At 39.6% G+C, this 18,953-nt stretch overlaps 1 protein-coding gene across 2 annotated transcripts in view; it reads left to right on the forward strand.

Annotated features, from left to right (window-relative positions):
• dync1li1 (dynein, cytoplasmic 1, light intermediate chain 1) overlaps positions 1 to 18,953 on the forward strand; it is a 46,999-nt gene that overhangs the window by 14,291 nt on the left and 13,755 nt on the right. For both annotated transcript variants that reach the window (XM_048556888.2, XM_048556899.2), the window contains exons 5-12: positions 2,064 to 2,233; positions 3,231 to 3,324; positions 4,437 to 4,572; positions 6,537 to 6,648; positions 7,132 to 7,191; positions 14,016 to 14,060; positions 15,048 to 15,168; positions 16,231 to 16,341. In XM_048556888.2, the coding sequence (XP_048412845.1) occupies positions 2,064 to 2,233; positions 3,231 to 3,324; positions 4,437 to 4,572; positions 6,537 to 6,648; positions 7,132 to 7,191; positions 14,016 to 14,060; positions 15,048 to 15,168; positions 16,231 to 16,341 (849 nt within the window). The remainder of the gene's footprint in view (positions 1 to 2,063; positions 2,234 to 3,230; positions 3,325 to 4,436; positions 4,573 to 6,536; positions 6,649 to 7,131; positions 7,192 to 14,015; positions 14,061 to 15,047; positions 15,169 to 16,230; positions 16,342 to 18,953) is intronic.

Raw genomic sequence — 18,953 nt, forward strand, 5'->3', positions numbered from 1 at the left:
TGCACAGAGAGATCTGGGTGGTCAGGTCCATTGTACCCTGAAGGTGGCGACACCAGTCATAGACTGGCCAAGAAGGCAAACTGCATACTTTCATTCATCGGATGGGAAATTATTGAGTACAAGAGTTAGCAGGTCATGTTACAGTTGTATAGGACTTTGGTTCAACCACATTTGGAGTACTGCGTACAGTTCTGGTCGCCACATTACCAAAAGGATGCAGACGCTTTGGCGAGGGTGCAGAGGACGATCATCAGGAAGTTGCCTGGTATGGAGGGCGCTAGCTATGAAGTGAGGTTGAGTAGATTAGAATTATTTACATCAGAAAGACGGGGGTTGAGGGTGGAACCTGATTGAGGTCAACAAAATCATGAGAGGTATAGGCAGATAGCAGGAACCTTTCTTCCCCCGAGAGTGGGGGACTCGATTACTAAGGGTCACTATTTCAATGTGAGAGGGATAAGTTTAAGGGAGGTATGCATGGAAAGCTCTTTACGCAGAGGGTGGTGGTTGGCTGGAATGCGTTGCCAGCGGAGGTGGTAAAGACAGGCATGATAGCGTCATTTAAGATGTACCTAGAGAGATACATGAATGGGCAGGGAGCAGAGAGACACAGATCTTTGGAAAATAGGCAACAGGTTTAGATGGAGGATCTGGATTGGCGCAGGCTTGGAGGACCGAAGGGCCTGTTCCTGTGCTGTAATTTTCTTTGTTCTTGTCTTCTTTATAAGCTTTGATAGTTCACATTTGAAGAGTGACTATTTGGAGGAGTTGAATATTACAAGATTATACCTTAGCAAGATTCTTCAGAATAGAAGATTGGAGGACAAAAAATGTGATTAATAAAGCATGTGAATCTGCTTTCTTTCCAGTGCTTTAAATAGTCTATGCAAAGTTGTGTTGTTTGGTTGTCTGAAACACTTCTTTTGTTTTACAATTTACTGTGAAAATTCTGGTCTTTGAAATAAAACAACTTGGTCTTGCCACCAGTGCTGCATACTGTCAAAAGTGCATTACTACAACAACAGCTGTCTGTTTAGTCTAAGTAATAACAACAGCACTGAATTAATTCTGAAAATTGGGGAAAGCACAATGTAATGTTGATTGCTATTCAGTGTCACAGCTGGAAAGCACTCAATTTGGAAAGCTATGCAAAGTTGTTGAATGGCAATATGATATTGCATGACTAAGTAGATAAAGTCTTTGTTTTGCTAATGGTGATAAATGAACTCCAGTTTTCTTGAAGATCTATGTTCAACTTTTCTCGCCAATCTCATAGCACAATTTCTGTATTGCAGTTCATCCAGACAAGGGATTCACAAGCTGTTGATCTTTGTAGCCCAGAACAGCAGATTAGTCTTCTGAAATTTTTGCCATCGGTTCCAAGTAACATAGTGTCTTACAGTATAATTCACTGTATCCAAGACCTAGAAAATTATTTACAGGAATTTATTTTCAAGTCTGCAAACAATGGTGTCTGCCTGCTTGCACTCCTCCATCTTCGTGCTCTCTCTCCCGTTTCTTGTGTCTTGAGATCATCCTTCTGTCACCAAACACACTGCATTCAGAAATGAAGACTGAATAGCTATGTAAGATTTCCAGCAGAAGCATTGTGAATCACACATTATAGCAGTCAGTCTCACTAAAATACACCCAGAGAAAGCAGGTCAACTTCCGCAAGATGTTAAACACTTGAAGGAAAGTGGGAAAACTGGGTCTACCTTTGGTGCATATATTTCACTAAAGCAAGTGTTGAAGGACCAATAAATCTCTGCAATTATGTAAAGATTGCTTGCTTTTTTAAATAACTATTTTCTCTGGAAATATTAATATGTGAACTGTTGATCTTTAACTGAAAGAAACCCCTTGCAAACAGATTACGAAATTTCTACTTATTCTCTAATTTGTGAAATCCTATGGCAAGTCATTTCACAGCTTCAGAGCAACTGGCAAACTGCAGTGCATATTATTAAATTGGAACAATTGGAAAATGTGTTCATGTAACCCCACCCCCCCCCCCCCCACCCCCCCCGATTCATTTTTATGCTTATTTTTTCTGCTCACAGTGGTGAAAGAGTTTCAAGAATATGAAGAACCAGATAAGGAAGTGCCAAATTCTCCACAACGAAGAAATACTGTGTTGCAAGAAACAGATGAAGAAAGTGTTGTCTTACCGCTAGGTGCCAATACACTGACACATAATCTTGGGATTCCAGTCCTAGTAGTTTGCACAAAGGTTTGTGTATGAGAAAAGTTAAAATTTTGTATATCACAGCGATTCACTTGTTTATCTTTTCAGTGACATGGGATAAATACTTGTACATTTAAGAACGGCTCTTGATATCTGAAAAGTTTATCCAGATACTTGCAAAAATTTAGAATTCATTTGAAAAATTATTTTGATGTAGACAGTTTTCCACATTGAGCAATTTCTCAATTTAAGGTTTATTTTAAAATCCCCTGGATAAATCTTTAATTTAGCAAATGGTTGTCCTGCATTTGAACATAGCCTTTGACTTATGTCTACGATGCTTTTTACTGTGCTGTGGACTAAAAATTCAAGTATAACATTCCATTGAATTCAACACGGCCAGATGCTAGCTTCAAATGCTTTCAGTTCTCCTGAAATAGTTATCAAGCTTCAATAGCTACTTTCAAGGAATAAAGTGCCAATGTTATTGACACTAAATTGCTTGAGGTTTGGATAGCCCTCTGAAAGTTTACAACGCGAAAAGAAATCGCTAGCATTCTTTTATATGACAGTCTAAAACTGATCCCATTTCATGACCCTGAACTTTTTCATGCATCTGTTGACCCTGCAAATATGATTAAAGTGATTTTAACAGAGTATGTTTTTCGAGAGACTAGAACTGTGGTATAAAGGGGATCAGAAATCTCCCTCTTAAGAATTTTTTTTTCCTGGAGTAAACAGTTTGTTGAAATTTCATGCCCAAAAAAGCCGTGGAGGTTAGGTCGCTGAATTTATTCAACACCTGAGTTGGACAGATTTTGGATAGTAAGGGGCACATGGGCGGAGTTATCAACATAAAATTAGATCAGTCATGATCTTATTCAATGGTCTGTCCCTACTCTGAAGTGCTGTGTTTTGTTTTCATGTTTTAGCTTCATGACCAGCTAAGTGAGTGGTTGTGCCATTTTTTTCTTTCTGAATAATTATGGCTAAAAAGACAACTCATACAATTACATGTATGTTTTTCGATGTTTTTCTGCAGTGTGATGCAATTCACCAACTGGAAAAGGAACATGACTACAGAGATGAACACTTTGACTTCATTCAATCACACATCCGTAGGTTCTGCCTACAATGTATCCTTCATACTCCTAACTTGGTCCTTTAATGTTAGAGGCATATTCCCACAACATAATGTTTGCAAGTGAAAGATTTTGACATTTTAATGTCCATTTTATTCCAAAAAGTGTGCAGTGTAAAGAATTTTGGAAAATTCCTTATTTGAAAGTATAATTAAATGGTTGAAATTACCATCAGGACCAACAGTGTACAAATTATGCAGAAGTGGGTGCACTTCTTTGTAGACCATGATAGAAATGATCAAACTATGGCATCACATTTACTCATTCAATTAAAAACTGAAAGAACTGCAGATGCTGTAAATCAGGAACAAAAACAAAGTTATTGGAAAAGCTCAGCAGATGTGACAGCATCTGTGAAGGAAGAAACAGTGTTAACGTTTCAGGCCCGGTGACCCTTCGGCGAGAGGAGCAGAACATCTTCATTTAATCATTCTCCGTTTATAAAAAAAAATGGTTTGGCATTTTAACCTTAGATACATTTATACAAATAGTTTTTATATTCAATTTCAGCAATTGGAGATGAGGGAAGCAAGGTGCAATCACTGTTGCGCCATCTGCTTGGAATGTTGGTACCATTGTTTGGTTTAGATAGTGAATTACATTTTGCTGTTGTAGTGATGAGGGAATGCCTAAGGTACTCTGGTACGTGACATGGGGACTGTGGTATTTCAAAACTTTACCCTCCATGTCCATGTTCTTTGTGATCAAGGGGCAGAGAAACCTGTGAAAGTATGCTTGCTGAGTTGATGCAGTAACTGCTGCCCACTGCTTGTTAGATTAAATCTGATTATTGCCCAGATCTGCTGTACACTGACATCATCTGGGTTATGAGAGGCGCTGAGCACTTGAACTATTGGCAGTAGGCTGAAGAACTGCTAATATGTTAAAACTGCAGTAATTATGCTCCAGAGTCACAACTGTCTTCCTTTGTGTCAGCTGCTGGAAGGCTTCATGACGCTTTTAGATGTACTGTATTAAGTATGCCTATCATACTTAATGGATACTTGTGTAACCTAACATTGTAATACCAAACCATTTTCCTGTTGCTAATCACTGTACCGTTATATTGATTTATTCTGATATCTTCCTTAATGCTCATGTTTTAGATGGAGCAGCACTTATTTATACTTCAATAAAAGAAAATAAAAATATTGATTTAATGTATAAATACCTTGTCCATAAGTTATATGGATTTCCTTTTCATTCACCAGTACTAGTTGTGGAAAAAGATGCAGTATTTATGTAAGTTTCACTTTGAGCTCAAATTACTGTAAATGTACGTCCTATAAATTGTATTAACAATTGAAACTTGTTTGGAACTGAAGTTGTTTTATTAACAGGTTTTTAAAGATACTTGTCCTTTTTAGCTCGAGCAGTAATTTAAGTGAGATATACTGTTTAATTCTGACCTAAACAATTTAAAAACTTGGAAAAATGAATTGGAAGTTTGATTGTGATCTCGGTGTTACCTCTTGTCCTTGCATACATGTAATTCAGTATTTTCAGGAAAGGGTTGAACATTTCAGTGTGATGCTGTAAAATGAATAGAACTGGCAACTTTGCATCATGCTGGATGCTAGAAAACTGTTGGGACTTACAAATCAGGGGAAGCATGGGAGTGCAAAGATAACCATTTGGTAATGACAAGAGAAGAGGAAGCTTTAAAAAACAAAAGTCGAGACATCTTTTCCCAATGCATTTCCATCCGTCACCATTGTGTTTCATGTGTCATCCCCCACTCCTTTATTGACTTTATGGACAGACAGCCCCTTTTTTTAAATGCTCATTCACAGGGTGAGGTCATCGCTGGCCAGGCCAGAATTTCTTGCCCGTCCCTAATTGTGCAGAGGGCAGTTAAGAGTCAACAACATTGCTGAGGATCTGGAACCGCATATAGGCCAGATCAAGTAAAGATGGCGGTTTCCATCCCTAAAGGATATTAGTGAACCAGATAGATTTTTCTGGCAACGACAATGGATTCTTGGTCATTCATTTCAATATTATGGGATGATATGGGCAGCACGGCGTTCAGTGGTCAGCACTGCTGCCTCGCAGCACCAGGGATCACATTCAGTTCTACCTTAGACGACTGTATTTGCACATTCTCCCAGTGTTGGTGTGAGTTTCCTTCTACAGTCCAAAGATTGCAGGTTAGGTGGATTGGCTGTGCTAAATTGCCCACTGTGTCCAAGGATGTGCAGGCTAGGTAGATTAGGGAAGGGACGAGTCTGGTTGGGATGCTTTTCAGGGCGGGTATGGACCAGCGGGCCCAAGTGGCCTGCTTCCACACTATAGGGATTCTACAATCCTATATCGGTTTTCTCTGTCTAGACTTCCTAAGATAACACGAGACTCCAGTATTATCCTAAAATCATGCACTGCCAAAGAGGCCCTTTGACCCATCGAGTCAGCTCCAACCGTGAGAAATACCTGATGGGGGGAGGCAATGGCCAAATGGTATTATCATTAGACTGTGAATCCAGAGACCCACATAACATTCTGAAGATCCGTGTTTGAATCCCACCACAGCAGATAGGTGAACTTGAATTCAATAAAATATCTGGAATTAATGATCTAATGATGACCATGAATCTGTTGTAGACTGTCAGAAAAACACAACTGGTTCACAAACGTCCTTTTAGGGAAGGAAACTGCCATCCTTACTTGGTCTAGCCTACATGTGACTCCAGACCCACAGCAATGTGATTGACTCTGAACTGCCTGCTGAGTAATTAGGGATAGACAATAAATGCTGCCTAACCAAAGATGCCCTCATCCCATTAATGAATAAAGACCTTCAATCTAACCTCATTTAACAGCACTAGGCCCACTGACTTGAATGTAATGACATCCCAAATGCTCAGGTATTCATTCCTAGAGACCATCCAGTTGTGATGGATGGCATTACTAAATTTTATTGTGTATGCTTGTGTGTTGTTTAAATTACATTGGTGTTCTTTAATGAGCTTGAATTGTCTCAGATTTGAGGAACAAATCGTGTTGTCAAAGTAAATCAGCACCAAATTGTTGAATTAATGGCAGTAACAATATTTGTCAGAGAAATAATCAAAGTATCAAAGCTTGAATTTGGCGTTTGTGTTGACCTGTATTAATAGATATGCTGTAAACATCTTCTGCCAAATGTACGTTGGATTCAGGGTGTCTTAATGTTTTATTTCCCAAAATTAAATATGGTTTTTCTATAGTCCAGCAGGATGGGACAATGAAAAGAAAATAGGAATTTTGCATGAGAATTTCCAGTCTTTGAAAGCTGATGACAAATTTGAAGATGGCATTATGAAGCCTCCAGTAAGAAAGGTAACCTCTATCTCCTGATAATATCTGAAATTGTGCTGATGTACACATATATAATCTCAAATGTTGCTGCCATGTGCGTATATAACCTCAAATATTATGACTAAGCCATACCAATAATACCAAGTGACTATATAATTAGAAAACCATCTTACAGTTAATCCTTATAATTTTGTGCATTAATACCACAAAAGAATTGACATTCAAATTAAATTACAAACCTTGCAATTACATTCTGGATTTTTAGTAGTTTAATACTCAAGTTTCCACTTGCAAAAGATTCACTGAAAGCAATTTTTTACTAACTGTCTTATCCAGATATAGGCTATTAAAATTGTGTTTCCAAATGATCATGCCCATCCTGATACAGTATTTTCATTAAGATTGAAACAGCTTGCAGGGATTGAATTATTGTGCTTGCCACTCCAAGATGTTCTGTAATGTCTTCAAGATGAATGCTAGCCTACATCAAAATGTATCTTGCAGGTAGTACATGAGAAGGAGATTTTATCAGAAGATGATCAAGTGTTTCTTATGAAACAGCAGGTAAAATATTTCATATTTCCTATTTATATATCAATTATTGTTGTTTCCTTTAGGACATTCCGAAAAAGTCATATTGCGATCAAAAGAATAACTGTTTCTTTCTGCACAAGTGCTGCCAGACCTGCTGGGTTTCTCCAGAACTTTGAGAATATAGAATCCCTACAGTGTGGAAACAGGCCCTTCAGCCCAACAAGTCCATAATGAGCCATCCCCCTACAATCCACCAAAGCTCCACACCCCCGAACACTATGGGCAACTTAGCATGGCCAATCCACCGAGGCTGCGTGTCTTTAGACTGTGGGAAGAAACCAGAGCACCCGGAGGAAACTCACACAGACACTGGGTAGAATGTGCAAACTCCGCAGGCAGTCCTCAGGATGGAATCGAACCCGGGTCCCTGGCGCTGTGAGGCAGCAGTGCTAACCACTGAACCGCCGTGTGGCTTTGCTTTTATTACGGTACTTTCTTTGCCTTTTAGCATCATGTTCTCACCAAGAAGAATTTCAGTTCTGGAAAAGAATACTTTCTATTGTACGCATACTGGTATCCACCTTGGATCTCAGTGATCCAGGTTAGAAGTGAGGTATAGGCCTCAATAGTCCATCAGTCGTAAACTTTTAACAGCACCCACTGCTATCATTAATGATCTCCAGTACGCCCTACACTTCCTTTAGTTATTATCTTTCTCATTATGTATTTCTCAAAAAAGTGGTTTTTCTTAGATTTTAATTTCCAACAATACATTCCAAGGTGCTTAATAGGAGCATTATAAAACAAACTATGATACTGAGCCAGACGTGGGGATGTTGGGTCAAATGACTAAAATCTCAGTGCCAGAGGTAGTTTTTGAGGAGTGTCTTCTGGAACTCTCGGAGACCCAGGTACAAAAGAAAGAACTACAGGGAGGGAATTTCAAAGTTTTCAGCGAAAGCAACTGAAAGTACAACCATCAGTGGTGGAGAGATTAAAGTCCAACATGTGACATGTTTCAATACACTAGAATTGGAGTGTTAAGATATAGCAGGATGTGGGAATTGGGAGGCTTACGGAAGGAGGATTGAATCTATGGAATAATTTTATGACGAGAATTAGGGCTTTAAAATCAAATCATTTCTTGCTTAGGAGCTAACGCAAGTCAGTGAGTACAGGATTAATATGTGAAAGAGTCTTGGCACGAGTTAAGACAGTGCTTTGGATAGTACTTGGCAGACTGTTGTTAGAAGATGGTAAGCCACTTTAATTTAAGGCAATATTGGGGGCTGTGTGTTGTACCAGACTGGGTTTCTAGCAGTCTGTGGGGCTGGAGGTGGTCAACCTGGATGGCGGTCTGTGACGAGATGTCTGGCTAGTCACGCTGCACTCTAGCGGTTGGCAGTGAGGTGGCAGCATGGGGAGAGTTCGAGCCCCCGTAGGGAAGCCTAGCGTGAGGCATCTGCAGGCCCATGGCTAAGGAAGGACTGTAGTTCATTAGTTTTTCTGTTTTATATGAAGAAGAATTGTAATGTGTAACTTTTAGCCTGTTTCTTTATTTTTCTACTTTGTACCTATGGTTATGTACCTAAGATGACACTGGGAATGGCGACTTTGTACACTTTTCCTTGGATTCCTGTATCCCTGTACTTGAGTACACATGACAAAAATTTACTTCTATTTTACCGCACAGTATAGTATATAATTTTACTGCTTGGTAACTGAATGAGATATCTCATTAATTCCATGCTGAAACCATGGATTGGATCCTCCACACGTTTTAAATATTTGTTTCCTAGGAATGCAAGCAGTGCTGGCAAGAACCAACATTTAATTGCCCATCCTGAATTGTCCTTGTGAATTGGTGAGCTAGTGCCTTGGCAGCTGCAGTTCATTGGTGTAGTTGGGTCCACTGTTTTTAGGAAATTAGGGAAAGCCACGATTTTGTCTTATCAACAGTGAAAGAAAGGAGGTGTTACTCCAAATCAGGACTCTGTGGGGTTCAGAAGGAAACTTGCAGTTGGTGATATTCCCTTATATCTGCTGTCCTTGTTCTTCTGAGCTTGGAATGTGCTATGAAGGTTTTGAGCATCAACATCACTGGTACATATTCAGAGAAAATAATGCTTCTGGAACAAAGATGAGTGAACCTCTACTGCCTGCAAAACAACCCAAGGGCCCAATTCAGGAAACAAACAAACCGATTTTAAAAATTCAACATTGCTGTAGCTCTGGTATTCCAACTGAGTATTCAGAGCTTGCATACTTTTGTTCGTAGACTCCATGCACTTACCTCATGAATTGAGGAAAAGGATTCACCCCACTTTGATACTTCAGAAGCCCAGCATTTATTTTCAAGATGTGAGATAAATCATACAGTGCATACTGTCAAGGCTTTATCTTTTCTGTAGCAGGGGAAGTCTTGACACACTGTCTCTCGTTGCCTACTTCAGGAAATCCTCCCAGATTTCAAAGTTTGCAGCTAACGCAACTGAAAGCCCAGCCATCACTGGTGTAGAGATTAGAAGTCAGACATGTTCAAAGACACTAGAATTGGAGTGCTAAGATATAGCAGGATGTGGTTTTTGTTCTTCCAGAGGAATCATTGACATGATCGTTTTATCAGACAAATTCAAGAATCTCTGCATTCATTGACCTGACCACAGCCCCGGACCCAGAAGATCACAAAGGGGCGTGTGAATTTTGTTTCAAAGATTTGGATGTCAGAGAAATTTCACAATCCTGCAATTTCTTCCTGATTATGACGACAACTGTCTTGAATAGGAGACAGCAAGAACTGCAAATGCTGGAGTCAGAGATAAGTGTGGAGTTGGAGGAACACAGCAGGCCAGGCAGCATCAAAGGAGAAGGAAAGTTGACATTTTGGATTGGGACCCTTCTTCAGAAAGAAGGCCTGCTGTGTTCCTCCAGCTCCATACTGTCTTGAATGGGAGATGTGAATCGGGTACCCTGCGCTGCAGGAGTATGGACGAACACTTTCTACTTGAGTGGGTGAGCGCAGCTCTAACACTCGAACCATAGCAGTATTTATCATGCAGTGTTTGGCAACCCATCTTCTACCATGGGTCCATCTGTCTACAAGAAGCACTGCAACACTGCAGTGATTTTTGTAAAGTATCTCCCAAAGCTGAAACTTCTACAATCTCAAATCACCAAAAGGTAGTAGCAGGTATATCTGCAAGTATTCATCCATATCATGTACTGTCCTAACTTAGAAATATATTGTTATACCTCAGCTATCAATGGGTTAAAATCCTGGAACTCTGTATCTTAACAACATTCTGAGAGCACCTTTGCCATAAGATGGTTCAAGAAATCAGCATCACCACCACCCTTTTTCAGTAGGGGAATAAATTAGACACCACTGTGTCCCACAAATGTTTCTTTTAAAAAGTGAAGAACTGGAAGGGTATTTTAAAAGGGTAAATGAATTGAGATAGAAGGAGCCTGCATGGAGCCTTAACACTGCCATTGACTGTTTAGGCCAAATGGCCTGATTCAGTATATATAACTATCATTCGAATTAATTTTAGGACTTTCAGCCTATTAAGTCCACTTCACCATTCAGTAGTATTATGGGTGACCTACTTCAATACCATTTTCCTGCACTGTCCCCGTATCATTGTTTAAATATGTAGAAATCTATTGGTATTAGTTATTGAGAATGTTCAAGACCAAGGCGCCACAGCTCTGTGGATAGAGAATTCCAAAGATTCACCACCTTATGAGTGAAGAATTCTCTCCTCTTAGCATACCTTGGTTCTCGACCCCACAGCCAGGTGAAAATCCTTTCTGTATTTACTGATTTGTATAATAATTTTTTACACTCAATGAGATTGCCCCTCATTCTTCTAAACTCAAGAGAACCTAGGCAAATGTATTTCATCTTTTCTCATAGGACAATCACTCTATTCCAAGAATTAGTTTAGTGAACCTTTATTTACCTGTACTAAGTTTATTCATCTGTATTGGGACAGAAGCCATTCAAGTCAGGGAAGGAAATGGGAATGTAATTGTGGGTGGAGACAGTATAATCAAGGGGATGATTACGTGAGCAGGAGCCCTAAACACTGTTGCCTCCTGGTGCTAAACTTAAGAACAATTGGCCTATCTCCTTGGAGAGTGAGAAGTAGGATCCTGTAGTCATCATCCACTTTGATATCAATTATATTGGTAGCACTAGAAAGAAGATATTGATGAAAGACTTCTAAGAGTTTGGAGCTAAATTTAAAAAGCAAAACCTCCAAGGTCGTAATCTCTGGATGACTACCTGAACCACAAGTGAACTGCATAGGGTAAATAAAGTCAAGGATTTAAATGGGTGACTCACCCATTGAGTTGAATGGATTTCAGTTTATGGGTCGCTAGTGCCGGGTAGAAGGGAAGTGTCCTGGTAGGAAGGGCTTCATTAAACCACGCTGGGACTAATATCCTGATGAATAACTAGGGCTATAAAGAACTTTAAACTGATAGGAGGGAGGAAATGCAGGTTTACAAAGCAGGAGGATATGACAGCATTACAGCGCAGCTGTTTGGATAATGATACCCAGAGGATGTAGGTTTTAAAGGGGAGAAATGGTTTTTGAAAAAGAAAAGAAACTGAAAAGATAATTAATGGCTCTTAAATACATACTGTATTCGAAACAAAATAGCTGCATTAACAAGCTTGATGTAATGGCCATTACAGAAATAAGGTTGCAAGGAAATCAAAGCTGGAACTAAACATTCAGGTGTGTGTGATTTTTCAAAAAGGACAGGAAGGAAAGGGTAATGGGCTAGCGTCGTTGGTGCGGGTTGGAATAAGTAAGAAATAGCCCAGATGTAGCACAGTTTACCCGTTGGGGAATTGAGACTGAAGTTCAATTCCCCATCGGGCTGTGCATGCTATATCTGAGCTCAGCAGTGCACCAATAAGGACATATTCCGGGTGGTTAGCGGTTAGCCCTGCAGCTTCACAGTGTCACGGTCCCAGGTACAATTTAAGCCACGGGAGACTGTGTGGAATTTCTACATTTTCCCTTTGCCTATGTGGGATTTCTCTGGGTGGTCTAGTTTCCCCCCACCTCTCAATCCAAATATGTGCAGGTTAGGTGGTTTCGTCATGCGAAATTGCTCGTAGTGCCCAGTGCTGTGCAGGTTAGGTAGGTTAGCAATGGGAAATGCAGAGTTACAAGGATAGGATTGGGGGTGCGATTCTGGGTAGGATGCTCTTTGAAGATTCAGTGTGACCTGTTGGGCTGACTGGCCTGTTTCCACACTGAAGGGATTCTATGGAAATGATCGTTAATTCATGCAGGTGGAGGTAAGAAATAAAAAGCGAAGGACAACATTTGTAGGCAGAATCTATAGGTTGATGTATAGGACAGAAAATAAATCAGGAGATAATGAGGATGTGACAAATACAATACATTACATTAATTATGGGTGACTTTAATCTTCGTGTAGATTGTGATAGGTAGATTCGCTGAAGAATTGTCAGTCCAACCAGGGATAAGACTCTTTTGGATCTAGTGATGTGAAATCAGTCAGGTTTAATAAATATTAATAAACAGTCCCTAAGTAACAGTGAACATAACATGGTAAAATCAGTCATTCAATTTGAGGGGCAACTGAGTCAAAAATGACTGTACTGGGCTTAAATAAGGTTCATTACAAAGGGATGAGGGCAGAGCTGATTGGAGTTGACTGGAAAAGGAGTTCAGCAGTAAAAATAATTGAGAAACAATAGTAGATATTTAAGAAAGTGGATCATAGCTCACAAGGACGTGTCCCAGTGAGGAGAAAGGCTCTTAGAAGAATCCAGAGCCAACCAGGGTTAACCAAATCATCGAATCGTAGAATCTTTGCAGTGCGAAAACAGGCCATTCGGACCAAGTCCACACAGACCACTAGGAGAGTATCCCAACCACACCCATCTCCCAGCACTATCCCTGTATTTCTCCATGGCTGATGCACCACACCTACACATCCTCTAAACACTACAGACAATTTAGCATGGCCAGTCGACCTAACTTGCAAATCTTTGGCCTGTGGGAGCAGACCAAAGCACCCAGCAGAAACCCATGCAGACATAGGAAGAACATGCAAACTCCACACAAGGCCTGAGGCTGGAATTGAACCCAGATCTCCAGTACCGTGAGGCAGCGGTGCTAACCACTGATCCACCATGTTTGCAGTTTCCTGTTTTCTTTCTCCATTCTTACTCAAATAGTGCGGTTACTTCGCCACCAATTCTGTCAACATAAATTATAAACAAGTTAACTGTCAGTCAGCATTTAACTGCATTATGCATGGCAGTGCCTCCAACAGAGTCCACTTGCCAACTAATCCGCACTCTCCTCTCACGCAGTATAAAATAAGAAACCCTTGACTTTATAGATATTTTAATCAACCTGTTCAGAATGTGGTGTGACATACCTCTGGAGCAAGTGGGACTTGAACACTTCTGTCCAAGAGGTTAGGACACTCACCGCACCACAAGAGCCTTCTTCCCTTGTATTTATATTCTTTGGAGAAGAAAAACCTGAGTAAGATCTGTTGGAGAAACTTGCTTAAGCTAGTTAGTTTATCAACTAGTTACAACAGCTCGAGAGAGATTTATTTCTGTTTAAACTGGAAGAAACTTTGCTTTTTAAACAGTAACTTTTGGTTACTAACTATAAATAAAGTTCCCTCTTAAGATTCCCTCATTCACCCAATGTCTGCCTTTGCTGTAGTTAAACAAGATTGTTATCAAAGTAAATTTTTGATTTGATTTTCAACCTTGATTCAATTAAACTGAGTTTTCCCAATATTAAGACTGTAATCATAATATGTATATTATTTTATTTTAGTCTTTCCTAGCAAAACAGCCACCTCTTTCAACTGGAAGACCATTAGTAAGTATATGCCTTGGCATTATTGTTACTGTTCTCATCCAACATTTGTGTAGTCAGAATATTTCCTCCAACCCACCCGATATCCTTCCATCGCTGGACTACAATTTACTTGCAGCATATGAAAATCGTGCAAGACTCTACTCCTTCCCTAAACAGAATTTAGCCAAGCTCTCTTTCTGAAGCTGGGATCCTATTTATCTACTTATTTTATTCATAGCAGTTAAAAATTGTAAGCCAGATCATGCCTGTTTTAATTTTGATCACTGAACTTGGTCGTTAAAGATTATAACTTTATTTAATGCTTGGTGTTCTAAAAGTAGGAAATAAAATAATAACTTGGAATTGTTGTATTTTGGGAGAAATACTGGCTTCACAATTACGTTACATAATTCAGTCCTACTGTTTTATAGCTCATATGTCAGTTTTGAATTCAAACAAGCTGTGTCCAGTTGTTAAACATGTCGAGAGTTTTGCTGAATTAAGCCAGTTTGTGATTGAGCTATATTAACCAAGAATTGGCACTGGTTTAATTCCTATTCTGTATGGAGGTAAGTGATGACAACGAGGTCAATGCTCAGTGTTGTAACTGATCATCGCTTTGAGAGGGTGAAAAAAGCACCAGTCCTCCTCTTGCACAGTATAAAATAATCGATCTGCTCAGACTGTTGTATTACTAGTCCTTTAATACTGAATATCTGTGGATATAAAAGTAAGTAATGTCTGGATTGAACTCTGTTTTAATGTTCCCCTTTGGGTAAGAAATCTTTCAAACCGGTATATCAAAGCAAATGCCAATTTGGTTGAGGCATCAAAGAGTGACGATTGTTTATGTAACTTGATACTGCCAAAGCGTTGCCAACTTTCGGGCAGAGCAGAAGCTTTTTAAGAGATTGAACACTTAGGATCTAAGGTTGCACAGGAACACCACCCATAGTTCATTTAATGTCTATATTTTGTTTAAATTCCTAATTACTGATTTTTGTTCAGGATTCTGCAACAAGAGTTGCTGGAGGTTCTCCAAGAACACCAAGCCGAACTGGAAGTGCCAGCGTTGTTAATGTAACTCCTATTCCAGCAGGAAACAAAAAGATTGATCCCAATATAAAAGGTACTTGGAATGATTTTAAATGTTTTCTCGTCCATCCTTCCCACTGTTCAGAATGTACAAGTGTGTTTTTAAATATAACACCTCCAAATCCATTCAGTCTTCAACAGTGTTATCATTCATTTTTCTGCAGTCCAAATGATTTGGGCAAATTTATCTAAGTTTGCAGATGCTGGTAAATGAAATTTAATAACTGGCAAATCTGCCAAATCAGAAGTAGTGTATGTTATATGCTGAAAAAGCTAAAGAGTAAATTGAATTGTAAAGCCTGGTTTACTTAACTCCCTCAATATATTTGGCACTTTGTCCCAATCCTTCTCAGAAACTGCAGTCCCAGCTTGCAAACTACACCCACTTCTAATCTGCAACTTGTATAAAAAAGATATTCAAATTGAGTATTTCTTAATGTAGCACCGTTTGAATGCGGAAATAGTATGATGTGCGAAAGGTGAAGCTTGTATAAAAACAGACTGAAAGTCAGACTATTAGAATTTAAATGAAAGAAGTTGCATACACTTGGAAGATGAACTGACCGATTAGAGCAAAAAATTAGAGTACGACAAACAACAAAACATTAATTTCTATTTGTGAACAACTGTTTCTTTTAATTCAATGGTTAGGATTTGGAATGCACTGCATTGTGTAATGAATGTATGGATTACATAGCTGCCAAAACGGAATTCGATAAATATGCAAACATGAAATAGTTGGTGATGTGGAGAAATAATTTCTCTACGAAAGAACTAGCACAGGCTGATTGGCTGAATGGCTTCCTGAGCAGTACTGTTCGTAATTCAATAAAGGGAGATGTGTATGGTACAGTTTTATTGAAAATATTTTATGCAGTGTTCCCTTTGTATAAAATTGTAGAACATTCCTTTTAAATTGAACAACTTTCATCTCAAACCCCTATTCAATTGAACAGTTGATTTTCCACTTTGACTGTTTTATGCAATTCTGATTCAGTGTAAACTTATTATAAGCATAAAGTTCTGGAAGTTAACTTAGACTTGTCAACTTCGTTAATTATTTTTTAGAAGTGCTTTTTGTATTTTGCATTTCCAGGTGCTGCAAGTGAAGGTGTTTTGGCAAATTTCTTCAACAGTCTTTTAAGCAAAAAGACTGGCTCACCTGGAGGAAGTGGTAGTAACTTACAAGGATCTGCAAAGAAAAGTGGTAAGCAAATGATCTTTCTTTTTTAAATAAAAATTTAATAACTCAGCTTTACATAGTGTAAAAGCATTTGCAACGTATTTTGAGACCTATCTCGACTCCTGATTAATTTAGAAATAAATCTTTTGCAGCATATTTTAGTATTTTAACAAATGCATTATGAAGAAGTTACAATCCAAAATAAAATCTGAGTTTAAGTGCAATAAAGGCTTAGGATGTTAATATCATGGAATATTCATGTTAATAGAACTGGCAAGTTTTTAATTTTTTTTGTAATTTTTAAAACTATGCTCCACTTGATTTCCTCGCTGCTCAGCCATAGCAGTGCCATTACGAATTGCAGCAAGTCCCCATACAAAACAGATGGGTCTGAATTACATAGAACATAGAATTGCCTGTCTTGTTTAAAATCTTAAAGGTCTCAAACCCAAATGCAATCTGCCTTGATCTCTCAAACATCTGCTTTTAATGGAGACTGAATGAACCAGGCAACCAGTCTCCTTGTGGGAAGTGGAGGCCGATTCTTTTCTTTTAAAAATTCTACCAAAGTTCGGTTCTTGAAACATGGCCTGCCAGGAAGAAGTATGAGTATGGCAACTAAAAGGAGGCAAAGTCTGCTAGATGTAGCTGTTAGGTGCCATTTTGGAAGGGTTTAATCTTATCTCATTGGCCCCATGTCTTCAAGTCCAAGTATCCCACTGACTTTTTTTTTTGAAACTCTTTCTCCCCCACCCTCCCAGTTCCTGACCTTTTATAGTCCCTCCCATGCTTGAAAGGTGCAACTTCCCATCTGTCTACAACATAGCTGACACACCTTATTTCTCTCATTAGTTATGACCTTAAATTGATTACTGATATTTCTTAAATTGGTACACTCATCATATTGACCCTGGTATAGATCAAATTAACTTCAGTGGTGATGAAAGCCACCTTAAGTTAGCTTATTCACTGACCGCTATGCTGCCTAAATATATCTCCCCCGGTTAGAATCTGCAACCCACATTAATGAGCATACAATTGCCATCACCTAAAGTTTCTGGTTGAAATCATTGACAAATCGTCTGTTTTGTTTTTAAACATGTTTGTGACTGTCGCATCTCCTATCACAACCCCACTTTGTTCTGTTGTAACCTTTTGATGTCAAAGAGAGGTTATTTGGAATTTACTCTTCAAATCCTTGACTACCAAGCCGTTGCCTTTTTTTCACCAATATTTTCTTTTACTCTTCATACTAGGTAGTCCAGCATTTATTACCCATCCGTAAATATCCTGGATAAAATGGTGGTGAGCTGCCTTTTGGAACTGCTGCAGTCCTTGGGATGTAGAATTGCCCAAAATGCTATTGGGAAGGGAGTTCCAGGATTTTGATCCAAGGACAAAACACACAAAATTACAGAACAGAAACAGGCCCTTTGGCCCTCTAGACCTACACCAATCCAGATCCTCCATCTAAACCTGTTGCCTACTTTCCAAGGATCTGTATCCCTCTGCTCCCTGCCCATTCATTTATCTGTCTAGATTCATCTTAAATGATGCTATTGTGCCCACCGCTACCACCTCCACTGAAAATGCATTCCAGGCACCCATGCCCTCTGCGTAAAGAACTTTCCATGCATATCTCTCTTAAACTTTCCCCCCCTCCTCCACCTTGAAATAGTGACCCCTAATAATCAAGTTCCCCACTATGGGGGGGGGGGTGGGGGGTGGGTGGGGTTGGGTTGGTTCTTGCTATCCACCCTGTCTATACCTCTCATGATTTTGTAGATCTCAATCAGGTCCCCCTCAACCTCCGTCTTTCTAATGTAAGTAATCCTAATCTACTCAACCTCTCTTCGTAGCTAGTGCCCTCCATACCAGGCAACATCCTGGTGAATTTCCTCTGCACCCTCTCCAAAGCATCCGCATCCTTTTGGTAATATGGTGACCAGAACAGGACACAGTATTCCAAATGTGGTCGAACCAAAGTCCTATACAGCTGTAACATGACCTGCTAACTCTCATACTCAATACCGCATATGATGAAGGAAAGCATGCTGTATGCCTCCTTGACCACTCTATCCACCTGCATTGCCACCTTCAGGGCACAATGGACCTGAAAACCCAGAACTCTGTGCATCAATTTTCCCTAGGGCTTTTCCATTTACTGTATAGTTCGCTCTTGAATTGGATCTTCCAAAATTATGACCTTGCATTTGTCTGGATTGAATTCTATCTCCCGTTTCTCCACCCAACTCTCCAATCTCTCTATATCCTGCTGCATTCTCCGACGGTCTCCTTCACTACCTGCTTCTCCACCAATCTTAGTGTCATCTGCAGTGAGGCAAAAGTGGTGTAGTTCCAAGCCAGGACAGTATTAGGCTTAGAGGGGAACTTAAAGGCGGTGGTGGTCCCATGCACCTGCTGTCCTTCTCTTTCTAAGTGGCAGAGGTTAGAGCTTGGAAGGACCTTTTTGGAGGAACCTTGGTGAGTTACTACATGCATCTTACAGATGGTACACACTGCTGTTGATGAAGTTGTAGATGTGAATATTGTGCAATCCAACAGATTACTCCAACATGGATGAGTGTCTAGTGCCTTGAATGTTGCTGGAGTTGTGCACAAGGCCAGTGGGGAGT

The sequence above is a fragment of the Stegostoma tigrinum genome, chromosome 2 (genome assembly GCF_030684315.1).
Source record: "Stegostoma tigrinum isolate sSteTig4 chromosome 2, sSteTig4.hap1, whole genome shotgun sequence".
Lineage (NCBI taxonomy): Eukaryota > Metazoa > Chordata > Chondrichthyes > Orectolobiformes > Stegostomatidae > Stegostoma > Stegostoma tigrinum.